The 24,275-nt window shown below is 33.9% G+C and overlaps 1 protein-coding gene and 1 non-coding gene across 2 annotated transcripts; one reads left to right on the top strand and one right to left on the bottom strand.

The window, feature by feature from the left end:
- Positions 1-6,547: 6,547 nt before the first annotated feature.
- Positions 6,548-6,650, bottom strand: LOC118489568. Its single transcript, XR_004887590.1, has one exon. It is a non-coding gene; the product is annotated as a U6 spliceosomal RNA (small nuclear RNA).
- Positions 6,651-23,164: 16,514 nt separating this feature from the next.
- LOC110869982 (leucine-rich repeat extensin-like protein 3) lies at positions 23,165-23,839 on the top strand. Its single transcript, XM_022119177.1, has one exon. It carries the CDS (start codon positions 23,165-23,167, stop codon positions 23,837-23,839), a length of 675 nt encoding a protein of 224 aa, XP_021974869.1.
- Positions 23,840-24,275: the final 436 nt, after the last annotated feature.

Genomic DNA, 24,275 nt, shown 5'->3' with positions numbered 1-24,275 from the left:
AATATATTATTATTATTATTATTATTATTATTGAGGCAACTATATTTTTGTCGTTTATAATACAGTTGTGTTTCGTTACTTCATCTTTTTTTGTTTATCAAATTGTACAAAGTAATGATTCATTATATTCACATAAGAGTAACCAAACATCACAATGGAATGGAATGATCCATTTCATTCCGTTGTCCATTCCATTACCTCGTCCATTCCATTCTCTCATCTATTCCATTACCCCATACCAAACAAACCCTTAAAGTATGATATAATGTGAGACAGTTAATATATGAAACATGCATGAATTCAGTTGCATATCAAATAAGCACATAATGTTGACGTGTAAACACAATAATGCAGGAAATAAATAATAGTTAAAATAGTCCAAAAATTACCGGTTTTGTGCCAGTTGTCACATTTATAGTGAAGATGATGGCGGTGGTTGTTGGTTTTACGATGACGGTGGTGGTGTTGGTTGATGACGTGGGTGGCGGAAAAGTGGCCGGTGGTGGTGTAAATGGTGGGTGGTGATGGTGGTGGGTGGGTGGTGACAGTGCAGGCAGGTGGTGGCAATGATAGAAGGTTGTGATGGGATGGGTGGTGGGAGGTGGGAGGTGGTAGTGGTGGTCGATGAAAATAACAAAAGTTAGGGACTAAAATAACAGAAAACAAAACTATTTGGACTAAAATGACAAAAAAAACTATTTGGACTAAATAGCAATTTTGATCAAAACTCAGAGATTAAAATGACAATTTACTCTATAAAAAAACATAAATTACTAATTTGGTATGTATGGTGAATGATACTAGCTATCGATTTGAACTTATAAATGATACTAGCTTTCTATCGATGAAGAAGTAACCGATTTGAACTTATAAATTATACCAACTTTTTATCGATGAAGTAAAAGAGATAACATCATCCATTAAAATTGATTTCAACGTAAAATATTATTTACATATCTTAATTACTTAATAGTTTTTATTTAAGCCTCACTCATATATATTTATATATAGTGAAGAGTTTAAATGAAAAAAAAATTATTTGTAGAAAGAAATTTCAACCAAAATAAATGCTTTATTTTTCTTCATTTAATATTTGTATTTAATGTTATTCTAAGGTATATTGTAGGGATAAATTACAAAATAAATGGATTATTAATTTGTAATCTTCCTCTTTAATAACTAGCTACATTATATTTCTAACTTATTTTCAAAAAAAAAAAAATTAACTTAAATTGTAGGGATAAATTACAAGGTGTGTAGTATAAAATTCAATAATGTGTAAGATATATACACCATAAAATTTTATGTGTACATGATAAAATGAAATTGACTAATGTAAGAGGTTATAAACTATTTAATTTAAATCATTATACTTTTTCCGTTTTTTTCTTTAATTAATTTTCAGCTCATTTGATCATTCCCCTGTATGTGTATATTGAGAATCGGTAGGGGCTAGAAGGTTGGTGAGGTATCAACCAGCGATTAATCAGATTGTTATTTTTATATGTAATTTTTTGTTTTATATATACAGATATTTTTATATGTATTTTTTTTTTAAATAAACATGTGTTAACCCCTCGTCGGCCCATTTTTTAAGTAATTGGACGAAATTTGCCTGGAATCTGGCTAAAATAGGATCACCGTTGACCGCCTTAGTGATTAATGGACTATTACTCAATGAACCTGCGATTGATGATTAATCAGCGACTAATCAAAATCTAGACGGAATTTTTATATACACTTTAAGATATATAAATATTTTAGACGTATAAGCTAAATTATAAAAAAATTACTAGTGATATTTTAAGTGTCTTGCTCGAAAACAATCATGGTGCCCTTTTTGTCCATGAGGGGGCCTTTTGGCCATAATTTTGTGTTTTTCTTCCTTTGTATTTCTTTAATAAGAAGGAAGCAGATATACACAGATCTTAGATAAATGCTTAATTCATTTTTTTTTAACTAGTCACAAATTATATAAAACATTTAAACCCAGTAATTAATTATTAATATATATTCTTTTCGAAAAATTACTTTTGTTGTAAACAAGATTCATAAGATTTAGTTTGTGTTACCAAAAAGAGGTTTCAAATGAAAATATGTGTTTATCAAATATGACTAAACTTTTGTATTTTAAATTTTAGAGTAAATTACAAGTTTTGTCATTTATGTTTGTCCCAAATTTCAGGCGCTGTCATTTACCTTTAAAATTGATGAGTTTTGTCCTTAACGTTTCAAAATCCTGCACGTTATGTCCTTTAGGCCAAACCCAGTTAGATTTTTTGGTTAAATCTGGTCACCCAGGGGTATTTTAGTCTTTTTACCCTGTTTACTTAGTATTATTAAAAAATAAAACAAAATGATTTTAAAAAAATATTATTATCATTATTATTATAAGTGTATATATATACCATATATCTTTAACAATTACCACAACCCGTCACCACCCTCCACCGTCACCGTCACCACCACCCTCCATCGCCACCGTCACTACGGCCACCATCACCACCACCCTCCACCCTTCACCGACATCATCACCACCTTCCACCAAACACCCACAAAACCCCTCCAATCCTCTGCCTTCTCTCTCCCTAAATTCCCACTCTCTCTCTCTCTCTTCTCTCCCGTTCTCTGCAAACCCACCACCACCATCGATTAACCCACCGCCACCATCGATTCTTTGTCTCTTTCCTTCACCCACCTCCTCCATCAACACACCACCTCCTCCATCAACACACCCCACCGGAACCCTAATCCCAACCCCAACCTGCAACAACCAAAATCAGCAACCAACACCATTAAACCCACCACCTCCACTGGAACCTTAACCCCAAGAACCTGCAAACCACCATTGTGATAGTCGATCGACTATGGTAAGGTCTCCGATTGACGAAGAGCACACCGTCACCACACACAGTGCCACCGCATTCTTCCCCTCTTTTGACTCCAACCACCGTTTACCCCCTCTCACCACCGCCTGAGTCAACCAATTTCTCACCGGACCACCACTCAACCACCGCAACTGTTCAAACAATATCAAATCCGATGAGTTAACAAGATCTATACTCTTCTACACCTCTCAATGCATCATTTGTCTCTAATCGCGGCTCCAATCGCGTCCACTTCATCGGAAGAATTTCGACTACGAGGATCCAATCGCATCCACTTCGTCGGAAGACTGTTGTGCTGAAGATTTAGGTATTCCTTTGGATTCATGGGATAATAGTAAGATCCGATCTAGTTGTGATGAAATTGTTGAAAATCGATCTGATGATGATATAGTTAGGGTTTGTTCTGGTGATGTTGTTAGAGAGAATGAGTGTGTTGCAGAGTTCTGGTGATGATGATATAGTTAGTGTTTTATTATTTACCTAACGGTCTCTTAATATAAGTTGTTTTACAGGATAGTCCTTGGGAAGTTGAAAGGACAATAATACCCTCATGTGCCTTGCACATGACCAAATTTAACCAAAAAATCTAACTGGGTTTGGCCTAAAGGACATAACATGCAGGATTTTGAAACGTTAAGGACAAAACTCATCAATTTTAAAGGTAAAGGACAGCGTCTGAAATTTGGGACAAACATAAAGGACAAAACTTGTAATTTACTCTAAATTTTATATAAATAGTGTTTAAAAAAATAAATATATTTCTTGAAAGCGTTAATATTCATTGTTAACGGGTTGAGAAGCAGGTTTAATGATTTGATGAGGGTAGGGGTGCAAACGAGCCGAGCTACTCGCGAGCTACTCGAGCTCGGCTCGAAAAAAAACTCGAACGAGCCGAGCTTAAACGAGCTCGAGCTTGAGCCCGAGCCTAAAAAACAAGCTCGTTTAGTAAACGAGCCCGAGCCTGAGCTTCGCTTATCGAGCTCGAGCCGGCTCACGAGCCTAAACGAGCTTTCTGTTTATATATTTTTTATTAATATATTAAACATATATTTATATAATAATAATTACCATTTATATAAATATATAAAAATAGCTTAATTATATGTATAATAATAATTATAATTAATATAAATTAATTAATTAATAAATACTAAACGAGTCGAGCCCGAGCCGAGCTCGAGCTTGAAAAATTACCTTCGAGCCGAGCTCGAGCTTTAGAAATAAAGCTCGAATTGAGCCGAGCTCGAGCTCGAGCTTTCATATGTTAAACGAGCTCGAGCTCGAGCCTGGTCGAGCTCGGGCTCGGCTCGGCTTGTTTGCACCCCTAGATGAGGGGTTGGAGCTTGTAAACGACTTTTTTACCATTACTTTCCTACTAATTTTTGACATAAGTATGTAAAATATCCATAAACCCATTTTTCATCAATTTTGAAAATACATCTAACAATTAAAAAATAGCAAAAAACTTGGTTTGAGTCACCAAACCGAACCGTTTTGTCATGTTTGCCCGGTTCGGCCTAACCAACCCAAATGATTTTGTTTATTTTTCATTTTTCTATAAATTGTAGTTGATGGTTCAACCAAAATGTCATCGAAACCAAAGATTGGACGATATAATTTATTTTTTTCATTTTAGTGTGTTTTTTTAAAAGGTAAATTTCATTAAAACACACGCTGCCTCAAACCGAGGCAACCAACAACACCATTACAAATTTCATTTTAGTGTGGTTTTTTTAAAGGTGAATTTCATTTTAGTGTATGATGTGGAAAAAAAAGAACATGTATAAATAAAAGTTCAACAAATATTTTAAACCTATAAGACCATAACTTTAATATTCCATGCCTTGCTTTTACGCACTTCCAAAAGGTTCTCTTTATTTCACTACACATGTATATATTCCCTTATAAGACACCATCACCATCACTTATTAATGGATTACTTCCGATTCATGTCTTGAATTCCTCACAACCAATGGAATCCAATTCCATTCCTTTCATTTCCTTCATCAATTCCATCCATGATTTATTTTCCACATTCTCATGTTTTTGCTCACACCCACTCTTCTCCACCTTTGTTACCATATACACTTTGATTCTTCTTTATGCTCCATCTTTTTTCCTAAAAGTAGTTCTTTCCCCGGTTCTCAATTCGACCGCAATCATACTTCTTTTCCTTCTCAAGTTTGGTGCCAACGAGAGGTCGGGGAAAGATTTAACTTCTCAAGAAATACGAATTCTTGGTTTAAATAAAGATGAGCATTTTGAGCAGTCGTCAAACGATGGTAACAACTCGGCTTTAGATTCAAGTTATGTTCTAGAGTCACCTTTTTTAGAACAAAAAGTTGTTGACTTTCGAAATAATCAAATCAATATAACGTTCGAGGCTAAAGTGGGACTAGGCTTTGGATCTAATCAAACTAGCACGGAGTCCAAGCCTGATTCTAGGTTATATCTAGAATCCAATCAAGTATACGTCGAGTTTGAGCATGATTTAGTACATCAATCAAATCCCCAATATGATTGCGACAAAGGGGAGTTACTAGACACAAATCCAATGAAATCATCACAAGTGGTTGAGAAAGGAGAGACAAGAATGGAAATGGACTCGATTAAAGTGGATGCAACGATGAAATTTCTTGAATGGAACATGAAAGCACCATTAGAGATCATATATGAAGCATATGAAGGAGAAGAAGAGGATGATGATAGTAATAAATATAACATGGATTCTAGTGAAAACTATGTCATGGGATGTGAGAGATATCCATCCTTGTCGTTATATTACCCAGAGAGCGAAACAGACAGCTCGTCAGATGATGATTTTCCAGTAAACGAAAAGTGGAAAGCACCCGAGAGTGTATTTTTCAAATGGGAAACAGAAGATGATGAAAGAGACGAGCTTATAGAGATTTCACTTGATCATTATGAGAAGAGAAGCACTGAATTTTGTCAAGATGAAGAAGATAGTTTGATTGAAATCGACATTTTCCCACAAGAAACCGAATAGTAGCTTACATAATCATTCATATACTATATATACTATATACGTGCTTGCATTTCTAGTAATTTTGTGTCATCAATTGGTTTTTATAAGTGGTTAACTAGTTCAAAGGTTAATTCCCTAACAATCTAGTGCCTAAACTATAACTAGTAAGACTTGCTAACTACAATTGCTTGAAATTTGCATTATGTGTATTTTGGTCATATTGGGTCACTTATTTAATCACGGATGACGTGCTAAGTCAAAATTTTATGTTTCGTGCCAATGTTTAATAAATTACGCAAAAATTTTTAAAAGCTGATACAAAACGTAATTTAAACTTTTTAGAACCTTTTTCTTGAACGACCAACTAAATCACCGGATAAGAATCCTGGGATGCTCTCAATCGAGCAAATGCATCCCCTCATCCATAATAGTTAGAGTTGGATGCATACCCGAGCCACTAAGCCACAAGTTCCGGGGAAAACCCGCCCGTCCGAAGGCCAACTGCGGTAAAACCCGGTTCGGCTCGGTTTCGAACTGGCGACCTCAAGAGAAGCCTAGTTCTAAACTTCATTGACACCACCAATGTCCTTAAAAGTGATGCTAGTGAGAGTTGAACTTGGGACCTCAAGGAGAGAAAATCAAGTGACTAACCCGTAGACCAACTTGTTAGGGCAAAAATTTTGACCATTTTTCGATTTGTGCATGTCATCCTTGCATTGAGACCATGCTAATCTTCTCCGTATCGTTCCAATTTTATCAAATTTCCCTAAGGGGACTAGTTAGTTTCTACCTATCTATATCATTCCCTCTCTCGTTATTTGTGTAAGTTTGAAATGCAAACATCACCATTTCTTTAAGCGTCCATACTAGATTTAAAGGCACATAGTCGTTTGATACTTGGGAGCAATTAGTAAGTTTTTGTTTTAGTCACATTTTATTTTCTCAATGTATATAGTGGAATACCCAAACCAAATTTATTTAAAGTTTATAATAACAATGGTAGCAATTTAATGTTTAAGACTATATATTAAAATCTAAAATAGTAACAAAATATGAACTTTGAACTACATAGTTAGATAGGTAACATTTAAAGAATTATAATAAGATAGTGCAAACAAAAACAAGTGGGACGTTATATATAACAATTATTATGTGGCGGTTTAAATAAGTGGATTTAGGTATGACATTTGAGTTTCTTATTAAAGTACATATAGTATAGTTCATACATGAAAATAAAAGTTTTCAATCATTTATAACACTTTATGTAGAAATACCAATACATCCATTTTGCAAAGTATTTTACACAAGATTAACCACTAGGGCATATATATTATAGGGATTAAGACTTAAATTATAACATATATGATAAGCTTAATAATTTTCGCAGCAAAATTTGTTGAATTATTTCACAGGCTAGACGTGGACCGAACTGTAAGTATTTTCACATTGTATAATAGAGGCCTGCTAAGTGGTAGTACTAATTACTATTACGAATTACTTTACTAAATAATTAGATTAGAACCATGTGTATTACACAGGCTGAATAAATATAATTTTATATCCTCAGTAATAAAAAAAAGTTACATCTTTAAAAGACAACCGTACTGATTGAGTTATTAAATAAGCCTGAAGACAAAAGAAATAGTTAAAAAAGAAATATAAAATATATAAGAGATAAGCTAAAAAGAAAATATAACAATGATATAGCAATAATGATTGAAATTAATATTACTAAATAACCCATTATATTGAGATAAGCGTAAAAAATAATAATGATATAGCAATAATCATTAAAAGTAATATTAATCCATAACAAGTTATAGGAGAGAGACGTAAGAAGAAAAAAAAATATAGCTTTAATGAATGACACACGTGTCCATCATAAATTTCTTTTATTAATCTATATCTATCTATACTATATAATAAAAGAAACCAATAAAGGGACACATGTCATTCATTGAAGCGATCAATTAAAAGATAATTATAAAATTAAACTTAATATAAATTTAAACAATTCGTATAGGAGATAATCCATTTTAAAATATTTATCAGATTTAGTAATAATAATAATTTCTCTAAAGGAGTGGGTAATATTATAAAATAATTTAGTAAAATTAAAAATGTTATTTTGGAGGCAAATCATGTGAAAAAAGATTACGTACACCAAGAAAAGTAGTCACCAGATATAATTTTTTATTAAATTAATTCAACTGTGTAATAAACGATGTTTTTTATATAACATTTTTATTTTTTATCATACAAAATTATATTTATGCAACTCGTGTAATACACGGAGTTTTTAAAAATATAATTTTTTTTATTATGTAGTATATAAAATTAGATTTATTCAATCCATATAATACATAGAGTTTATAAAGATATAACTTTTTATTGTTCGATATATAAAATTATATGTGCTCAACCCGTATAACACATGAGATTCTTAAAAATGTATCTTTTTTTCATTATTTAATATATAAAATTAAATTTACTTAACCCGTACAATACACAGAGTTTCTAAAAAATACAACATTTTTTATTATTTAATATATAAAATTACATTTATTCAATCCATATAATTAACGAGATTTTTAAATAAATATTGTTTTATTATTTGATAAATAAAATTGTATTTATTCAACCCGTGTAATAAAAAAAAGATTTTTAAGGATATATATATATATATATATTTATATTATTTGGTATATGAAAATACATTTATTCAACCCGTGTAATATACGAGGTTCTAACCTAGTATAGATATAGAAGATACATAATAGTTATATAGATTATGATGATTTTAATGCTATCAAATAAATATTATGTTATTCATTAGTATTAAATAAAGAATATTAATATTAATAGTAGTATCGTTAGTTTTAATATACTATAATATCATGACTAAAATATTATATTGGATAATTTGACAATATCGCACATATATTTTAACTTAATTTTATCAGAGGGGATAATAATTAATATAATGAATATCTTTAATTATAAAAAATAAATATTTATAATTAAGTAACAGATAATTAACTAGGAGAGAGACGGAAAATTAAAAAAATAGATAGATTTAATGAATGACACGTGTTCTCCATATGTTTCTTTTATTATATAGTACCAGTAGTAAAACCCGTGTGCAAACACGGGTGGTTTTTAGAAAACCATGCAAAACACATTTTAATAGAAAGTATAAATTTGTATATAGATATTGTACCAAAACTTGTTATCTATTATAGATAATAGACAACTATAAACATAGATCATCGGTTGATATATCAGTTACATACGACTATTTCCATTCTTCTATCCAAAAAGAGAGTACCCACCCATTGACAATGTAAACTGTTTATAGACATAACTACATATAAAACATGTCTACGAAGCTAAATTAGTAACACCGAGGAACCAAATGTACAACCACAAATAACGATCACATCAAACATTGTTTATAAACCTCCAATCAACACAACACTCATGAAGAGTGCTTAATCGTTGTCATGAAATGCACAATTTTGTTAGCTTCAGCAACTGAGCAAACTTGTGAAATTCAAACGAAAGTTCATCGCCAAAAACAATATTTTGGTTCTTCAGATAACCAGGCCATCCAACAATAACGTAGCTGAATCCAGTATTGGTTTTTTGAGATCTTGTAAAAAGTTCATGGACTTCACCTTTTAGATTTTGGATCTTAACAGGCTTAAGATTATCAGTATCCAAATCTAATGCAGATGACACATCTGATGGCAGATGCTAAAATACAGAAAATTGAATAATGAATTTTATAAAATATTGATATATAACTGAAATTGTTGAAATAACGAAACAAAGTAAGAACTGCAAAAACTTACAAGCCTGTGTTCAGCTTGTGTGGTGAAGTGTAAAACTGGCTCTGAAGTGGATGATACTAAATGAACTTTTTGAACTTACACGGTCTATCAACAACTTGTTTATCCTCTACAATGGTCTTGCCACGAAGATTTCGTATCTTTTCAACCTAAGTAAATTAATTTAGTCTATAACAACTCTGAATTTTTGAAATTTTGTAACTTTCTTTATCAACACAAATTATCTTCTTAACTCAGATTTGAAGTTTAAGACTCTATCATACAGAAGAATATCAACATATCGAGACAGTAATATAATGGGCAGTGTAAAACTAATAAACGCTTAAATTAGATACAACACTTGGACAGGCAGGAGTGTCATCAACAGAAAAATCTTTAGAGTGAAGTTGAGGATCATTAACATCAGCAGCTATTTTCACAGAATGATCTTCAGGCTACAAAAAAAATTTAAAAAACCTTGTTATACTTATTATACAATAAAATATATCTATATATGTTAATATATAATAGATAAAAAAATGAAGGAAAATTTAAACTTATAACACTTTTAACATCTGACTCATCAACCAGAGCCACTACCTTTGCATCGAATATGCTATCATCAACAGACTATATTTATAAGAATGATCATATATAAGAAACATGATGACGATACTATGAAACTGAAGTAGTGGTGATGCCTAGATACACACATAGACGTTTTAGGATTTAATATGTCGTATCAAATTTGTACTTGTTCGTTGTATCGTTGTTCTTGTATTGAACATGTATTTCAAGTTCCATGTATTGTAATATTTCGTTATGAATGAAATCAATTTATTTTAAATTCTATTGTCACAATTAGCGTTATGTGTGATGAGTAATCTTTCTTCTTCCCACTCCGATGATTTCGCCATTGGTTGGGTGTGACATATTGAAATGCCTAGATTCTGGTAAACTTGCTTTAGATGATGCTGAGACTGGAGCCACGGTTGGTAATTCTACGAAGTTTACGAGTTTTGAAGATATTTTTAATATATATATAGACATGTAATGTTTACTTATTATTATGATTTAAAATAACTTGTAACATGTTAAAAAATATAGTTCAATACAAATATGTATTGGCGAGTATACAGGATTTCATACATAGCATAAAAAGATAAGTTTTAAACAATTCTACATGGCAAGCTATTGAAACAAGATAAACAATAAATTCGGCATGTGTTTAACTAATCAAACAAATGATGAAACCCAATAAGCTCTTAACATAACCCAAAGTTTACAGGCGGTGCGTTAATCCTATAGCGCTATATATGTCAAGGATAGGCTCGTACAAAGTTAATGATAAGTCTAACACAAAACGTATAACCCCAAGTTTAAAGTATCAAGTAACAAGTATGCATTCATGTATAAGGAATGTTTATGATTTAAGAATAGAGTTTAAGTGTAAGTTTATAGTTTAACATGTTACACCCCAAAAGGTGGTAAACGAAAAGGGGGTTCAAGTATACTCACAAAATTGCTAATTCTTCCGATTATCCAAGTGTTGACGGGTGAATGAGTTTAGGAGGTTGAATGTATACGGATTGGAGTCCAAGGTATGTTTAGAGTCGGAATTCGGAATGAAAAGTACATGGAAAATATTATATGAGAAAGTAGCCATCTAGCACCGAATACTCGTTTTTTTGACACTATGAAACCCAAAAGGGTTTGAATGTTTTCATGGGTTAAAATACCCATTAGAATCATAACAAGTACTAAGGTCTTAGATGATGTAACTTAACATTTTGACAAATGACAACTAGGTCATCATCAAAGAGGTTTGGTTACTTGGATATTCTATGTTATATAGTATATATTATAAGTTTCTAGTCCAATGATAATACAAGAACATCATATAAGTCATGCATGAGGTAGGAAGATAAATCTTCCATTTAGGAACCTCTTTTGTATTCACCAATACACATGTTGTCATAGACAACAAGGATGGTCATGAAAGTACATTAAGGAATGAAAAAAACTCTATCTAATAAGGAAAACATCAAGTGATGTGTGGATTCACAAGTAGGATAGCACAAGCTAACCATATAATCACACAACTTCAAGTTTAAGACTTGTTCATCACTTGTGGGTTAAAACCCTATTAAAACAGAAAGTTTTTAAGGATAAAACCTCTAGATTTACATGTCACAACCTTTTTTTTAAGCTCACATAATCATGGTCTTGATTAGTGGCATAAGGACATAGGAATGTGTTGAGAAATCTCAAGTTCAAGTAAGTTTAACAAATGTTTATACAAAACAGAAAGTTTTCTTGCAATTTTAACCTTATTTGGTTGATGTTCCAGCCTTGGTTTTCCATGGAAAACCTGTGGAAACATACCTAAGGTTGTTCCAGGTGCTTAGATGAAAGAATCAATGAAAAAGATGAAGTAGAAGTGAAGTTATGCTTATTTTAGCAACTTGTATGAATCTGACTTGTTTCTGAGTTTTGCAACAGATTTGAAGTGTTTAGAGAGTGATATTAGTGAGTTTGTAAAGTGGAAAATGTGTGGAGAAGGCTTGGGTTTTATAGGGAAGAATTAGGTTTGAGTTTGGTGGCCATTAAATGCAAGAAACATAAATAAAACAACCAAAATTGGCCAATCCCGTAGCTGGCTAGGGGTTGTCTGCGGATCGAACTACGTCGCGGGGCACGAGCCATATTGGTGGTCGGGTCGCGGCCTTCGAGCGAGAGTGGGCTGGGAAACAAGTTTCAATTGTTGACAATTTAAGTCTCTGATGTTTATAATTGCAAGTTTAATGTATTTTTACGGGTATATTATGAAATATAGATAGAGGATCCTGTACATTAATCAAGAAGTGTGAGAAGTGTGAGAAGTGTATTATAACACTATATATAACACTATATAACACCATATAAACACCGGGTAACACTATGTAACACCATATAACACCATGTAACACTATGTAACACTATATAACAAATATAACACTATATTTTGTCTGATAGCATGTCTATGATAGATGTATAGTGTTATATATTGTTATATAGTGTTATATGGGTGTTACACAATGTTATGCGGTGTTTATATGGTGTTATATAGTGTTATATATAGTATTATAATACACTTCTCATACTTCTGGATTAATGTACAGGATCCCTACCCATGAAATATAACCATAGTTTAAGGGATGTTAAGTATGAATAACATAAAACAATTATGATTTAGTATATGTATGTCGTAAATAAGTATCGTATGTATCCAAAAGACGTATGTTTCACGTATAACCCAAATTTGCAAGTATAACACATAGTTTTCAAGAATTACGAATAGTGTATCAATTGTTTCACGAACTTAAACGTATGAACATGTATGAGGTGTGTATAATCATTGGTAGCACTCCTTTCTTGTACCCTAGAACCAAGCATCCCACCCATTTACTCTATTGACCAACCATTCACATAGTTTTCATAAACTTTTAGTGGGTTCTACTACCCTCAAACCCAACCCGCCCAAAGTACCATAGGGGGTGGCGACGGTGTACCCGCTTAGGACAAGTACCCTAGACCTCTTACCCGCATGACGCCCCAACTGAGATGGGCATAGAGTTCGCTAACTCTGAAAAGTTCCATTTTTCTCTTCAATAATTGTTCCCTAAAGATTAATGACTCATCGAGCCATTAACACTAAATAATAAATAATCTAATAATTAAAACCTATAACGATGATGCTGAAACTGATATTGATGGTCAATGCCACAATGAAGTTACCTTAGTCAAAATTGACATAATAGGTAGGATTAATCGATGTAGCCTAATATGTATCTACAACTTGCACAACTTGCTTCTGAAATATATATTAGAGTAAATTACAAGTTTGTCCTTTATGTTTACATCAAATTGCAGGCGCTGTCCTTTTGGCCAAAACTTTACAGGCGATGTCCTTAACCTTTCAAAATCTTGCACGTTTTGTCCTTTAAGCCAAACCTGATTAGAAATCTCAGTTAAAAACTGTCATGTGAAATGCACATAAGGGTAGAATGGTAATTTCCCTCTCAACCCTTCAAACTCAAATTCCACCCTAAAATTTTAGGGAAGATGATGGAGTGAGTGTTGAATTTGAAAGGGTTAAGAGGGAAATTACCATTTTACCCTCATGTGCATTGCATATGAAAGTTTTTAACTGAGATTTCTAATCAGGTTTGGCCTAAAAGACAAAACGTGCAAGATTTTGAAAGGTTTAAGGACACCATCTGTAAACTTTTAGCCAAAAGGACAACGTCTGCAATTTGATGTAAACATAAATGACAAAACTTGTAATTTACTCTATATATTATACACATTGTTCTTGTTCGTTTAGCCTGATAATTTATCAAGACCAAAAGTTTTAAAAAAAGTAAAAGTTCCTAAGATAGGAAGAAAAACTTATTAACATTTTCATAGCTCAAAATATAATATAAGTGCAAATCATGAACATACACATGATTAGTTGCACCAATTCGTAATATACACAACACACTACAAGATATAGCAGATCAAATCATGAGCATATAAGAAAAACAAATGAACTCTCAAGGACAAGTTATCATGATTAGATACACCAATTCAAATATAACGAGCAGACTACAACATATATCTTGAAAAACATAGATTATTTGGAGTATCTTATAAACTTACATGGTTAAGTGAAGACATCACAATAGCATTGATTGGGCACTCATTAATATATGTCTTGATCAACGTCAATTATCTGCCTAGAGCGATTTATTTGAAAGAAAATGTGACAATAATAATTAACGACACTACCTAAAATCAAAATATATTTTTATGAAAGATGGGAACATAGTACATGGAAATTACCTTTGCTAACTTATCTAGAGATCCGATGAGAAATATGTGAAGAATCACTTGATTTTGCAAGTGATGTAACTGTCTTTTTGTGACAAAATGCAGCAATTTTCCAGTCTTTCAGTTTAAAAAAGAAAAGAATAATTAATTTTAAGGTGAAAGCCATAAGAATATTATAAGTGAAAAAAGAGACATGAAAATATAAATGTACGCCGGCAATGTGCAATAACAAAGACGATCAACCAAACATGGTATTTCAAACCCAACGTAAAAGTAATATTTCATAATTTTTGAGACCAAAAACAACTTTAATTTAGAGCTAATCACAATAACCAAATTTTTTGTGCTTATAGTACTTCCTACCCTCGAGTAAGTAAATACTAACCACAAAAGTTAACCAACTTTTTTTTTTTGTAATTTATAGTTGACAAACAACTTTTATTCACATACATGTTGTATATAGTAGTAGTGGGTTAACCCAACCCGACCCATTTCGACTGGCATACATAGTGCAAGACTAAACATATACAAAATCATTCACATAGTAAAGAATATAATCCACCATAAGAATAACTGAAAGGTTGTTGATACGAAAGAACAAAAGTATTAACTTGTTCCATCTTAAAAAGATTGCCAAGGTTGAGTCCCTCTTAAACATAAAAATCGATCACCTCAAAGGCATTCGTGGCAGCTGATGTTCTTTTTTCTTTTCTGTCACATGATATTCTTGATTTAAAACAAATATATAAACTTAACTAAGCATTTTTTAAAATGCAACATATAATCTTATCTGTAAGCTTATGCATTATGTAACTAGTGATACTGATTTTTTTAATATACAAATTAAGCATAACAGAGCCCATAAAACCTTCTTTAAGATTACAACAAAAAAGGTATATTTTCTAGTTATTTATGCAATTAACCTGTTGGAAGTTCCCCAAACTCTATTTTGGTGCACGCTTCCCCCCAAGTCATTTTAGATTATCATTGTAATAATAATATAATATTGTTTTTGGTAAAATGATTAACTTATTACGATTTATAAAAAAATGGGGAAAATAGTGTTTTTGGTCAATCTAACCCGACCCTTCACATATCAAAGTGTTATTAGTTCACGTGACGTTTGGTGTGGCATGCTTTGGCCTAATAGGTATCGGTACTCTCATTGATAGTCCCCAGGTAGGCAAACTGATCCACTAAATTGATTTATACGAATGCTAGCCTAGACAGGACGTCCCGACTAGCGGTATGTAACCCTTCTAGCTACTACATGTTCGTCACAAGAACTCACTTTGACGAGAGTGCAATCTCAATTGAAATTTGAAACTCAAAAACGAAATGAAATCAAACTCATGAATGATTGAAATGTATTAAAGAAAATAAATTGATCCAAGACTTTAGATATATAGACATAAATAGGACATAACATTAGAATATTTAATATTCATATATAATATAAGGTGCTTGCATATGTAACAAAGAAAAAGAAAAAATACACTATAGTTTAATAATAAAGTATATATTGTCATGTAAAGCATATAACAATTAAAGTGCTCACATGCATTTGTGTGTGATATTAATATTTGTAAGCTAAGGCAATTAAAACATTTAAGCACATAAGGTACCTAATCAACTATAGACTAAGTGTAAGGGTCTAATAACCTATCTTAGTTCCCTATAGTCATTGGCTCTGATACCAATCTGTCACATCCTCGACCCGCAACGAAATGGTATGGGGCATGATGAATGCCCATAGCTTATGAGACTATTATAGGTTTAGATATTTAAAGTCGCCAAAATTAATTTTTTCACACATAACATAGAATTCAAATATTAATACCAAGTTACAAAATCAAATAAATAAAAGCAGCATATTATAGCCGGTTTATTACTAAGCTGCTGTTTGTTTTTTTGTTAAAAGAGCTTCAGGACCTCTTTTGTCTTCACCAAGTAGACCACGCGCAGACATAGGGGTCTGCAGCTTGTTTGTTTTTTAGAAGACAATTCATTAAAAAACCTCTCCAGCAGCTCTTCCTAGGGCAGATCTTGTCTTACCTCTTCACATACCTCTTCAACCTCTTCCAAACACAAAACTCTCAAAACCCTAGTTCCCTTCTCCATTCCTCAGCCGACCTCCCCTGCTCCTCCACCTCCAGCCGCCGCCACGTCGAGCACCACCGTCTCCATCCGCCCCCACGCTGCCCTCCACCCCTCCAATAGTCGTTCCACCTCTCCCGCCGTCGTCCATCACCGGCAGTTCCGGCTTCAAGTTGCGGCTGCTGCTGTTTGTTCATTACAACATTGCACCCCTTGTTGAAGAGTTCGTTTGTTGCTTTTGTGGTTGTTGAAGGTAATGTTTGCTCCGATCTTTTCTTTGATGTTTCTTTCAGTTTGGTACATAGAGGGTTTTCAAGTGGGTATTTTTAATCCGATTAAGAGAGTAGTAAATAAGGTATTTTTTAATCCTTAAGAAAATTGTGAACCACAACGAGGGCAAAAGCATATTGATGCTAAATTGGCATTTGAAATTACATGTACATGGACATAAGAACCACATTTGACTTTCCTAGGTTAATTCTAACAAAAGCCATCAAGATTTTTGGTGTGTATCTGATGACACAGAGGATTTAATGGGTCTGTTAATATTCAGACTAATCCTTGTTTGTTGTTGTTTGATGCAATGACTGAGAGAGATTCGGTGTGTTGGAATGTGATGATCGGTTGTATGCGAAGTACGGAAAGCCTACGGACGCGTTAACTCTGTTTAGGGAAATGCTAGAAGATGAACCCGGATGAAGTTACGTTAGTCGCCGGTTTATCTGCGTGCGGACATATCGGGGTGTTGGAATCAGGAAGATGGATTCATTCTTATATTCAGAACAATGATTTAGCACTTGTATAACTATTATTGTGTTTTTATGAATGTTGGAAAACTCTTTTAAGTTTAATAAATCAGTTTATTTATATTTTAATTTAATTCAGCAGCTTGCAGAAGTTAAAAACAAACAGTCTTCTTCTTGCAGACTGCAGAGGTTTGGTCCACCTCTTCTGCTACAGATGTCTGCAGATGTGGTCCGCAGACTGCAGACGTTTTACCTCTGAAAAAACAAACAGCACCTAAGGCAATCCTACATTTATTCAACTCAAAATCCGCCCATCCTTATGTATCTGTATCACGCCTAAAAGAGTTTTGGGTCAACAAACATGTTGGTGAATAGATTCGGTTTTTATTTAAAAACAATTTTGTTTTATTATTTTCAAAAAATCCTTATTTTATAACATGCGTTATCAAATATGAAAGTAGGTATTTCAATATAACAAGAATTCAACACATATCTCATAAGCAACACAAACATAACAATACTAGAAACCATAGACACATAGAGATTCAAGCCCCGAAAGACGAATCTACGAAACAATGATGGCGATACCGAGTTCGACCCGTGGCCGTGGGAAACCGGTCAGTCAGGTGGATCCACGCGAAACCTATGACATAAAGCGAGTAACACATAGATACACATATTGTGAAACAATGATACATAGCAACATGGGACACCTACATCGAATAGCATGTTAAAAATAGAAATAAATAAATTTAAAGTTAACGCGAAATACACCCCAAAAGATTTAATGACAGAAATGGGGAAAAAGATTCGAATATACTCACTGGTTGCGAAGAAATGTTCCACGAGAATTACCGCACAAACTGGAATAGGTGGAATCTAAAATAATAATCGAAATCACCCTAATAAAATATCAATAAACAATGTACCAAACAAGCGAAAAAACGAATATGATAAGATGATGAGGTTCTCATGATTTGGGGATTTTCTTGTTTAAATGATAAAAGATTTGAATAACTAAAATATATAAGTACAGTTAATACAATTCGTATTTATATATAATAGTAAAAATATGACAAAGTGGTACGATCTCGACTAAAAATATATTATATATCTTTCTCTAGAAACAAATATATAACATCTTCAAGTTTGATATAATAAAATATATTACATTTGTTAATATATATAGTGTCAGGATCAGGAGAAAACGCCCAAAAATGTGAGAACGGTGAGAACGCATCCTGGCCCTACACGTGGCGCGGGATATGATCAGGGGGTGAGGAGTTTTTTTGTCTTTTCAATCTTCTTTTATTTTCCCAACGCGCTATAACATTTTCTGGCGTCTAAGATTATTTTGGCGTTAATTGTATTTATTAAACTTTTTGGCATTGAATTAATTGTTTTTGTGTCACATAGATAATTTTTTGGCATTTTTGTAACACCACGTAAAAACGTGTCCAATTATGTATTAACACGTGTCCTAAACTCTAAATATATGAAAGATTGAGTTTGAAGGACTAAAGTTGACAAACAGTGAAACTATGTATACAGAAGGACTAAAAGTATCAACATGCCAAACTTAGGCCTCTGAATGACCATACGTGAAGAATATATCGTTAAACGAGTGATCAATTGGATATAAGAAGCCGTTTGTGAAAATAATCGGAAGATTATAAAACTACAAGGGTTAAACGTGTCAACATGTTAATTCTGACCTCTGAGTGACCTTTTAACGAAACCGAGGCTTCGAAATATTCAAATATACTCTAAAGAATAAGTGATAAAAATTTCACATGGTTTCGAGATCGTTAAACATGTTTTCAAGACTTTGGGCTATAAGTGTCAACTTGACGAAACTTGCATTCATAGTGATCATTAACGAATCCGAGCCTAATGAAGTTTGTTTATACATCCTTGAACCTCTACAAACTAACTACAAGGGCCTTATATGTCAACAATAAGGTTAAAAAGGGTTTTATACGAACAGGGACTAAAGCTGCCAAGTTTTAAAGTGTTTTAACCTGTTAAACAGGTCTACGCGGGCCGCGTAAGAACCTTTATGATCTTACGCGGGCCGCCTAAAAACGACCAGCGCAGAAAAATCATGACAGGTGCAGGTTATTCAAGTTTATCCGCCTCAACCTCAATTGTATCGATTCTAGGGGTTGTATGTCGGTTTATTTCATCAACTAGGACACCTGGAGTGATCCTAGGATGTTCCTTAACATATGTGATTGATCCTAGAACTTGCAAATGTGTATATAAAGGACTTAGTTCATGAGTTCAAGAACTCACATTTGCAACAACTCTCAAATACTCACTTCTGGAGCTTGCAATCAATTAGGGGAAGATTACAAGTGTAGAAAAGACAGCTAGGACCATTAGTAAGTGTTTAATTGCTTGCTTAGTCGTTTTAATTAGCTTAATTACCGAAAAGTCAAACTTGTCGTAATTTAGATTTGACTTTCAGTTTAATCACGTATTGTTCCACCACTGATCAAATCGAAAGTGGTTATAGAACCATATTAAGGTAGGTGATTAACCCCCAAAAGGGCACCTCCTAATTATCTCGTTTGACTAGTTAATTGTCGGGTCAAACTAGTTTGACAAAAGTCAAATTGGACATAATGTTTGAAAATGATTTAAATTGATAAAACAGAAGTTCTAAAACGTATTTTTACATTCTAATGACTTGGTAATTAATATTAGAACATGTTTTATCAGTCCTAACTCGAAAATTATCAGTCTAAGGTCAGTTTATAACCGAAAGTCGCAAAAGCTTGACTTTTGCTTTGACCTTCAGTTCTGACCCGTTCAAGCTTAATTCTCCCATGTTTCAAGCTTCCATTAGGACCACATTACTCAGTAGTATAACCCTTTGAAGTTATATTGGATGATTCTTAGTGGTTTGAATTATATGCACTTGATCATTAATATGCTTAAAAATGCCATAAACGCCCTTTTGACACACAACTGAGATTTTTAGCAATGTGAATGGACAAAAACCTTTACTACTGATATTTAGACATGTCCCGAAAATTTGACATCAGTTTGAGGTCTAGACTAGGAGTTATGCTCAATAGCGTAATTAGAAAGCTTTTTATTATTTAAACGGCGTAATTAACATAAAGCCTATCTAAACCCAATTTTTGATACCAAAATTTTTACCTACTGATGTAAAATAATATTTTGTAATTTTGAAGACTTTTACTTATTTTTAGGCTGAGCATAACATAGGGTTATAGCTTTGATTCGGTAATTGTCGGTTTTACCCTTTTCATGCATAAAATGAGTTTTACATAACATTTTGATGCCAAAATTTTTTGCTACTGATTTTTATATGACAAGTAAAATATTTTAAACTTTATAAACTGATCAAAAACTCATATTTCCTATTTTAACCCGAAAATCGCTTAAAACCGACTTTTAAGCGTTTTAAGCGCATAGTTTGAGTTAAAACTATTTTTGGCATATAAAACTTATTACCTACTAATATTTTAAGTTAATTTATGTAACTAAACAGTAAGCCAAAGTTTTAAACTCTGATTTCTGATTTTTAACCTTTAAAGCTTATGTGAAATTATCAAAATGCCCCTACGGTGCATAGTTTGGTTATATAAGATAAATTTCACATATATGCAATACTCTACTATTATAACTTATAAAAATACACAATTTTAATAATTGTATCAGACCTGAAACTCAGTTTAATATTTAAACTCTTTATGAGCATGAAAATTACCAAAATGCCCTTATGGGACTTAACTTGGTTTAAATTACTTTTCGGGCATATATGTTAACATCTTACTGATGTAATAACATATTTTGAGCATAATAACGATTAAGACCTGTATATGATTCATTTGGTTACCCGTTACGCATTTACGCGTTCGGATCGGCTTATGTGACTAGTTTACATAAAATAGCCGAAACGGGTCAAACCTTATCATTAAATCCTCAATTTCCAGAATGTGTTTAGTTTACCCATATTATAAAAGTATCCAAGCTTGTCAGGTCTAAACCACATTCTATTCCATCTTCGCTTAATCTAGCGTTTAGGATCGTAAAGTCTCTTCCTAGCTAGCTGGTCTAAGTCTTTGACTTAGCTAAAGACACGTTAGCATCCTAATAGGTTATTAAACCTTCCATACAGATTAGTAGCATCCAGTAGAAGGTACTATCAAGAAGCTTTAGGATTATACTGCTGAGTTATCTTTCACTTTAGCTCAGGTAAATACTTTTAACTTAGTTTCCCTTATACGGGCTTGGGATATGGTATTATAATAATACCACTTGGTCGGGTATGAAATCATTTAATCGGATTGTGATTAATAAATTTACATAACCCGTTTTAATCTGTCTTGTTTGATAACATAAGCATTGGGGGTTAATTCGACCGTGTCCTAGATATCCTCGGCTCATTTCATTTGAAAATGGCAACGACCTATGCGTAGGGTGTAGGCATACACCTGACAGATGCAAATGCTAAAATATAAACCCACATGTTGGGGATAACTCCTTTGTGGGTTCTATAAGTGGTGAGTCGGTTAATCACGACCGACTTCCAACCGGCCCCAATTGTATGACAAACATATAAATCTGTATACAAGATTATATTTAAATAATTGTCCCAAGTTATAAAAGGTTTGTGCTATGTGCACTTAAATCAATTTTCATAAATGTTTTAAAAAAGAGTCAGTTAATTGTATTTACCAGTTTATACTGACGTATTTTCCAAAGACTGATTGACAGGTACCTCTCGTAATAGACTGGAGCTATTAGGTGTCTTAAGAGGATCTTGCAAATCCATAGATACCTGAAGTCTGTTATTTTGTTTCTTTGTACTTTTATATGATCCGCCTGTGGATCTTATTACATTCCAGTCTGTATATTCATTTACTCGAACACTCAGACATTATGGTTTGTAATAGTTTATTCACCAAGCCTTCCGCTGTGCTATTATATTGTGTGTATTGACAATGATGATATCAACTACGTCACGATACTCCCCACCGGTAATATGTGGAAATATTGGGGTGTGACAGGTTGGTATCAGAGCCAACATTGAGTGAATTAAACACTAACCTTTTGTGTTTAATCTCAATGACACAATAAGCACATTCCTTAGACTCTCGAGTCTAGGCAAATGACCTAGGATTTATTCTTAACTTTCCTATGTTGTTTATATTTTATTTTGTTTTGTTTTACTTGTTTTGACAGGTGAAATCAGCTTTAATGCCGCCAAGGGTTAGGGGTAAAGGAAAGGGTCCCATGCGAGGGGGACCATCAGCAGGACCTTCACATTGACGCACCCCGTCTGCGTCATTTTCCAGTTCTGACTCCCGTGACCATTGGGGTCACTCTTTCGAGCCAACGAGACATTCTATCTCGTTGAGCTCATCTCCTTCATTCCATCCATCTTTCGGGCCGCCTGTTCCAGACGAGCCCCAGCATTCGCAACATTCTCAACACTCCCATCACTCCCATGAGTCTCACCAGTCTTACCATTCGTTGCACTCTCATTCCTTCCATCATTCGGATTCTACCTACTCCCCGGCACAGTTTAATCCGAATGATTATGTCAACGACTTTCTGGGCTACAACCCTTTGGGCCCTGAGGATCACTTTTCTCAGGAAATGGAGATGGACGACGACCCAGACCAAGAAATGCAAACCGGAACACCGGGCCACCCAATTAACATCTCAAGCGGTTCCCCATTTCAGGGATCACCGTACCGTGGGCCCGATTCATACTAAGAGAGGATGGCCGCGTATGATTGGTACTTTACTCCTTCGTACCATAACTCTCCTGCTCAACCACCTTTGGTTGAACCCCAGCTTCAAGCAGTTTCACCTCCACCACTTCCTGTTGAGGAGCCACCTCAACAGCCACCTCAGCCACCTCCCGAGCCTCCGAGGCGAAGGAGGAATGCGCGGATATCCGTGCGAGGAGGACCTCGTTTCAGTTCTCCTCAGGGTTCAAGTTCTTACCCTCCTATTCCCGAGGACCCCCAAATGGGTGGACCCTCAAACGCGGTGCCAGAGAACGATCCTCCGCCAGTTTCTTATGCACCACCGCCACCGCCAATGGGTTTTGACAACCCAATCCCAACTTACCCAGGTTCTTCTGGGTACAACCCTTTTGAAAACCCAACGGGATATCCATCGGATTATGGAACTCATGATCCGTACCTTACAGCTGCACAATACCATCATCTTTACCCTTCTTCTTCTTACCCTCCAGTTTATCCAACTGGATACCCGGTGCAGGGTTATCAATACCCGCCTTACCAGCAACCTCCTCCTCCCCAGCAGCAGCAAACTCAGGAGATCCTGGAAAGGTTAGATAGGGTTGAGCATGAGGCAAACAAAACCAAGAAGCAGCATAGTAGCTTTCTCAAAGGCCTTGCGAGCCTAATTAAGGGCAAGAAGAAATAGGAAGTGACTTTATCTTGTATTGTCTTTTAATCAAGTCCCTGCGAGGACATTTTATTTTCAGTACGTAGTCCCTGCGAGGACTCATTTTCTGTTTCTGTAGCCCCTGCGTGGGCAGTATGTTCTTTTTAAGACCCGCTTAGGGCACTTGTAGTAGTTTAATGTTTAATGAAATTTCTTTGGATTTAATTTATGTACTTTAATACATCATCATGTATTATCATTTCAAATTTTGTTGATCTGCCAAAGAAATTTTCTTAGAGGTATAACCTAGCCAAATTATTAAAATGGCTATGATGGTACAACCTTTTTAAGACAATAAATCTCTGTTAACATCTGAGAACATGTTAACATTCTTGGCTGTGCGGTACGAGAAACCACACAAGCTTCCAAATGTACTTGAGTTTTTCCAAGTCACTCATATATAGCCTATATGATC

This window comes from Helianthus annuus, chromosome 17, assembly GCF_002127325.2.
Source record: "Helianthus annuus cultivar XRQ/B chromosome 17, HanXRQr2.0-SUNRISE, whole genome shotgun sequence".
NCBI lineage: Eukaryota > Viridiplantae > Streptophyta > Magnoliopsida > Asterales > Asteraceae > Helianthus > Helianthus annuus.
This window is presented reverse-complemented; position numbering and strand designations above follow the sequence as displayed.

Coding starts and splice junctions, on each gene's coding strand:
- LOC110869982 (XM_022119177.1), top strand. CDS start 23,165: ATGGCCGCGTATGATTGGTACTTTACTCCTTCGTACCATAACTCTCCT.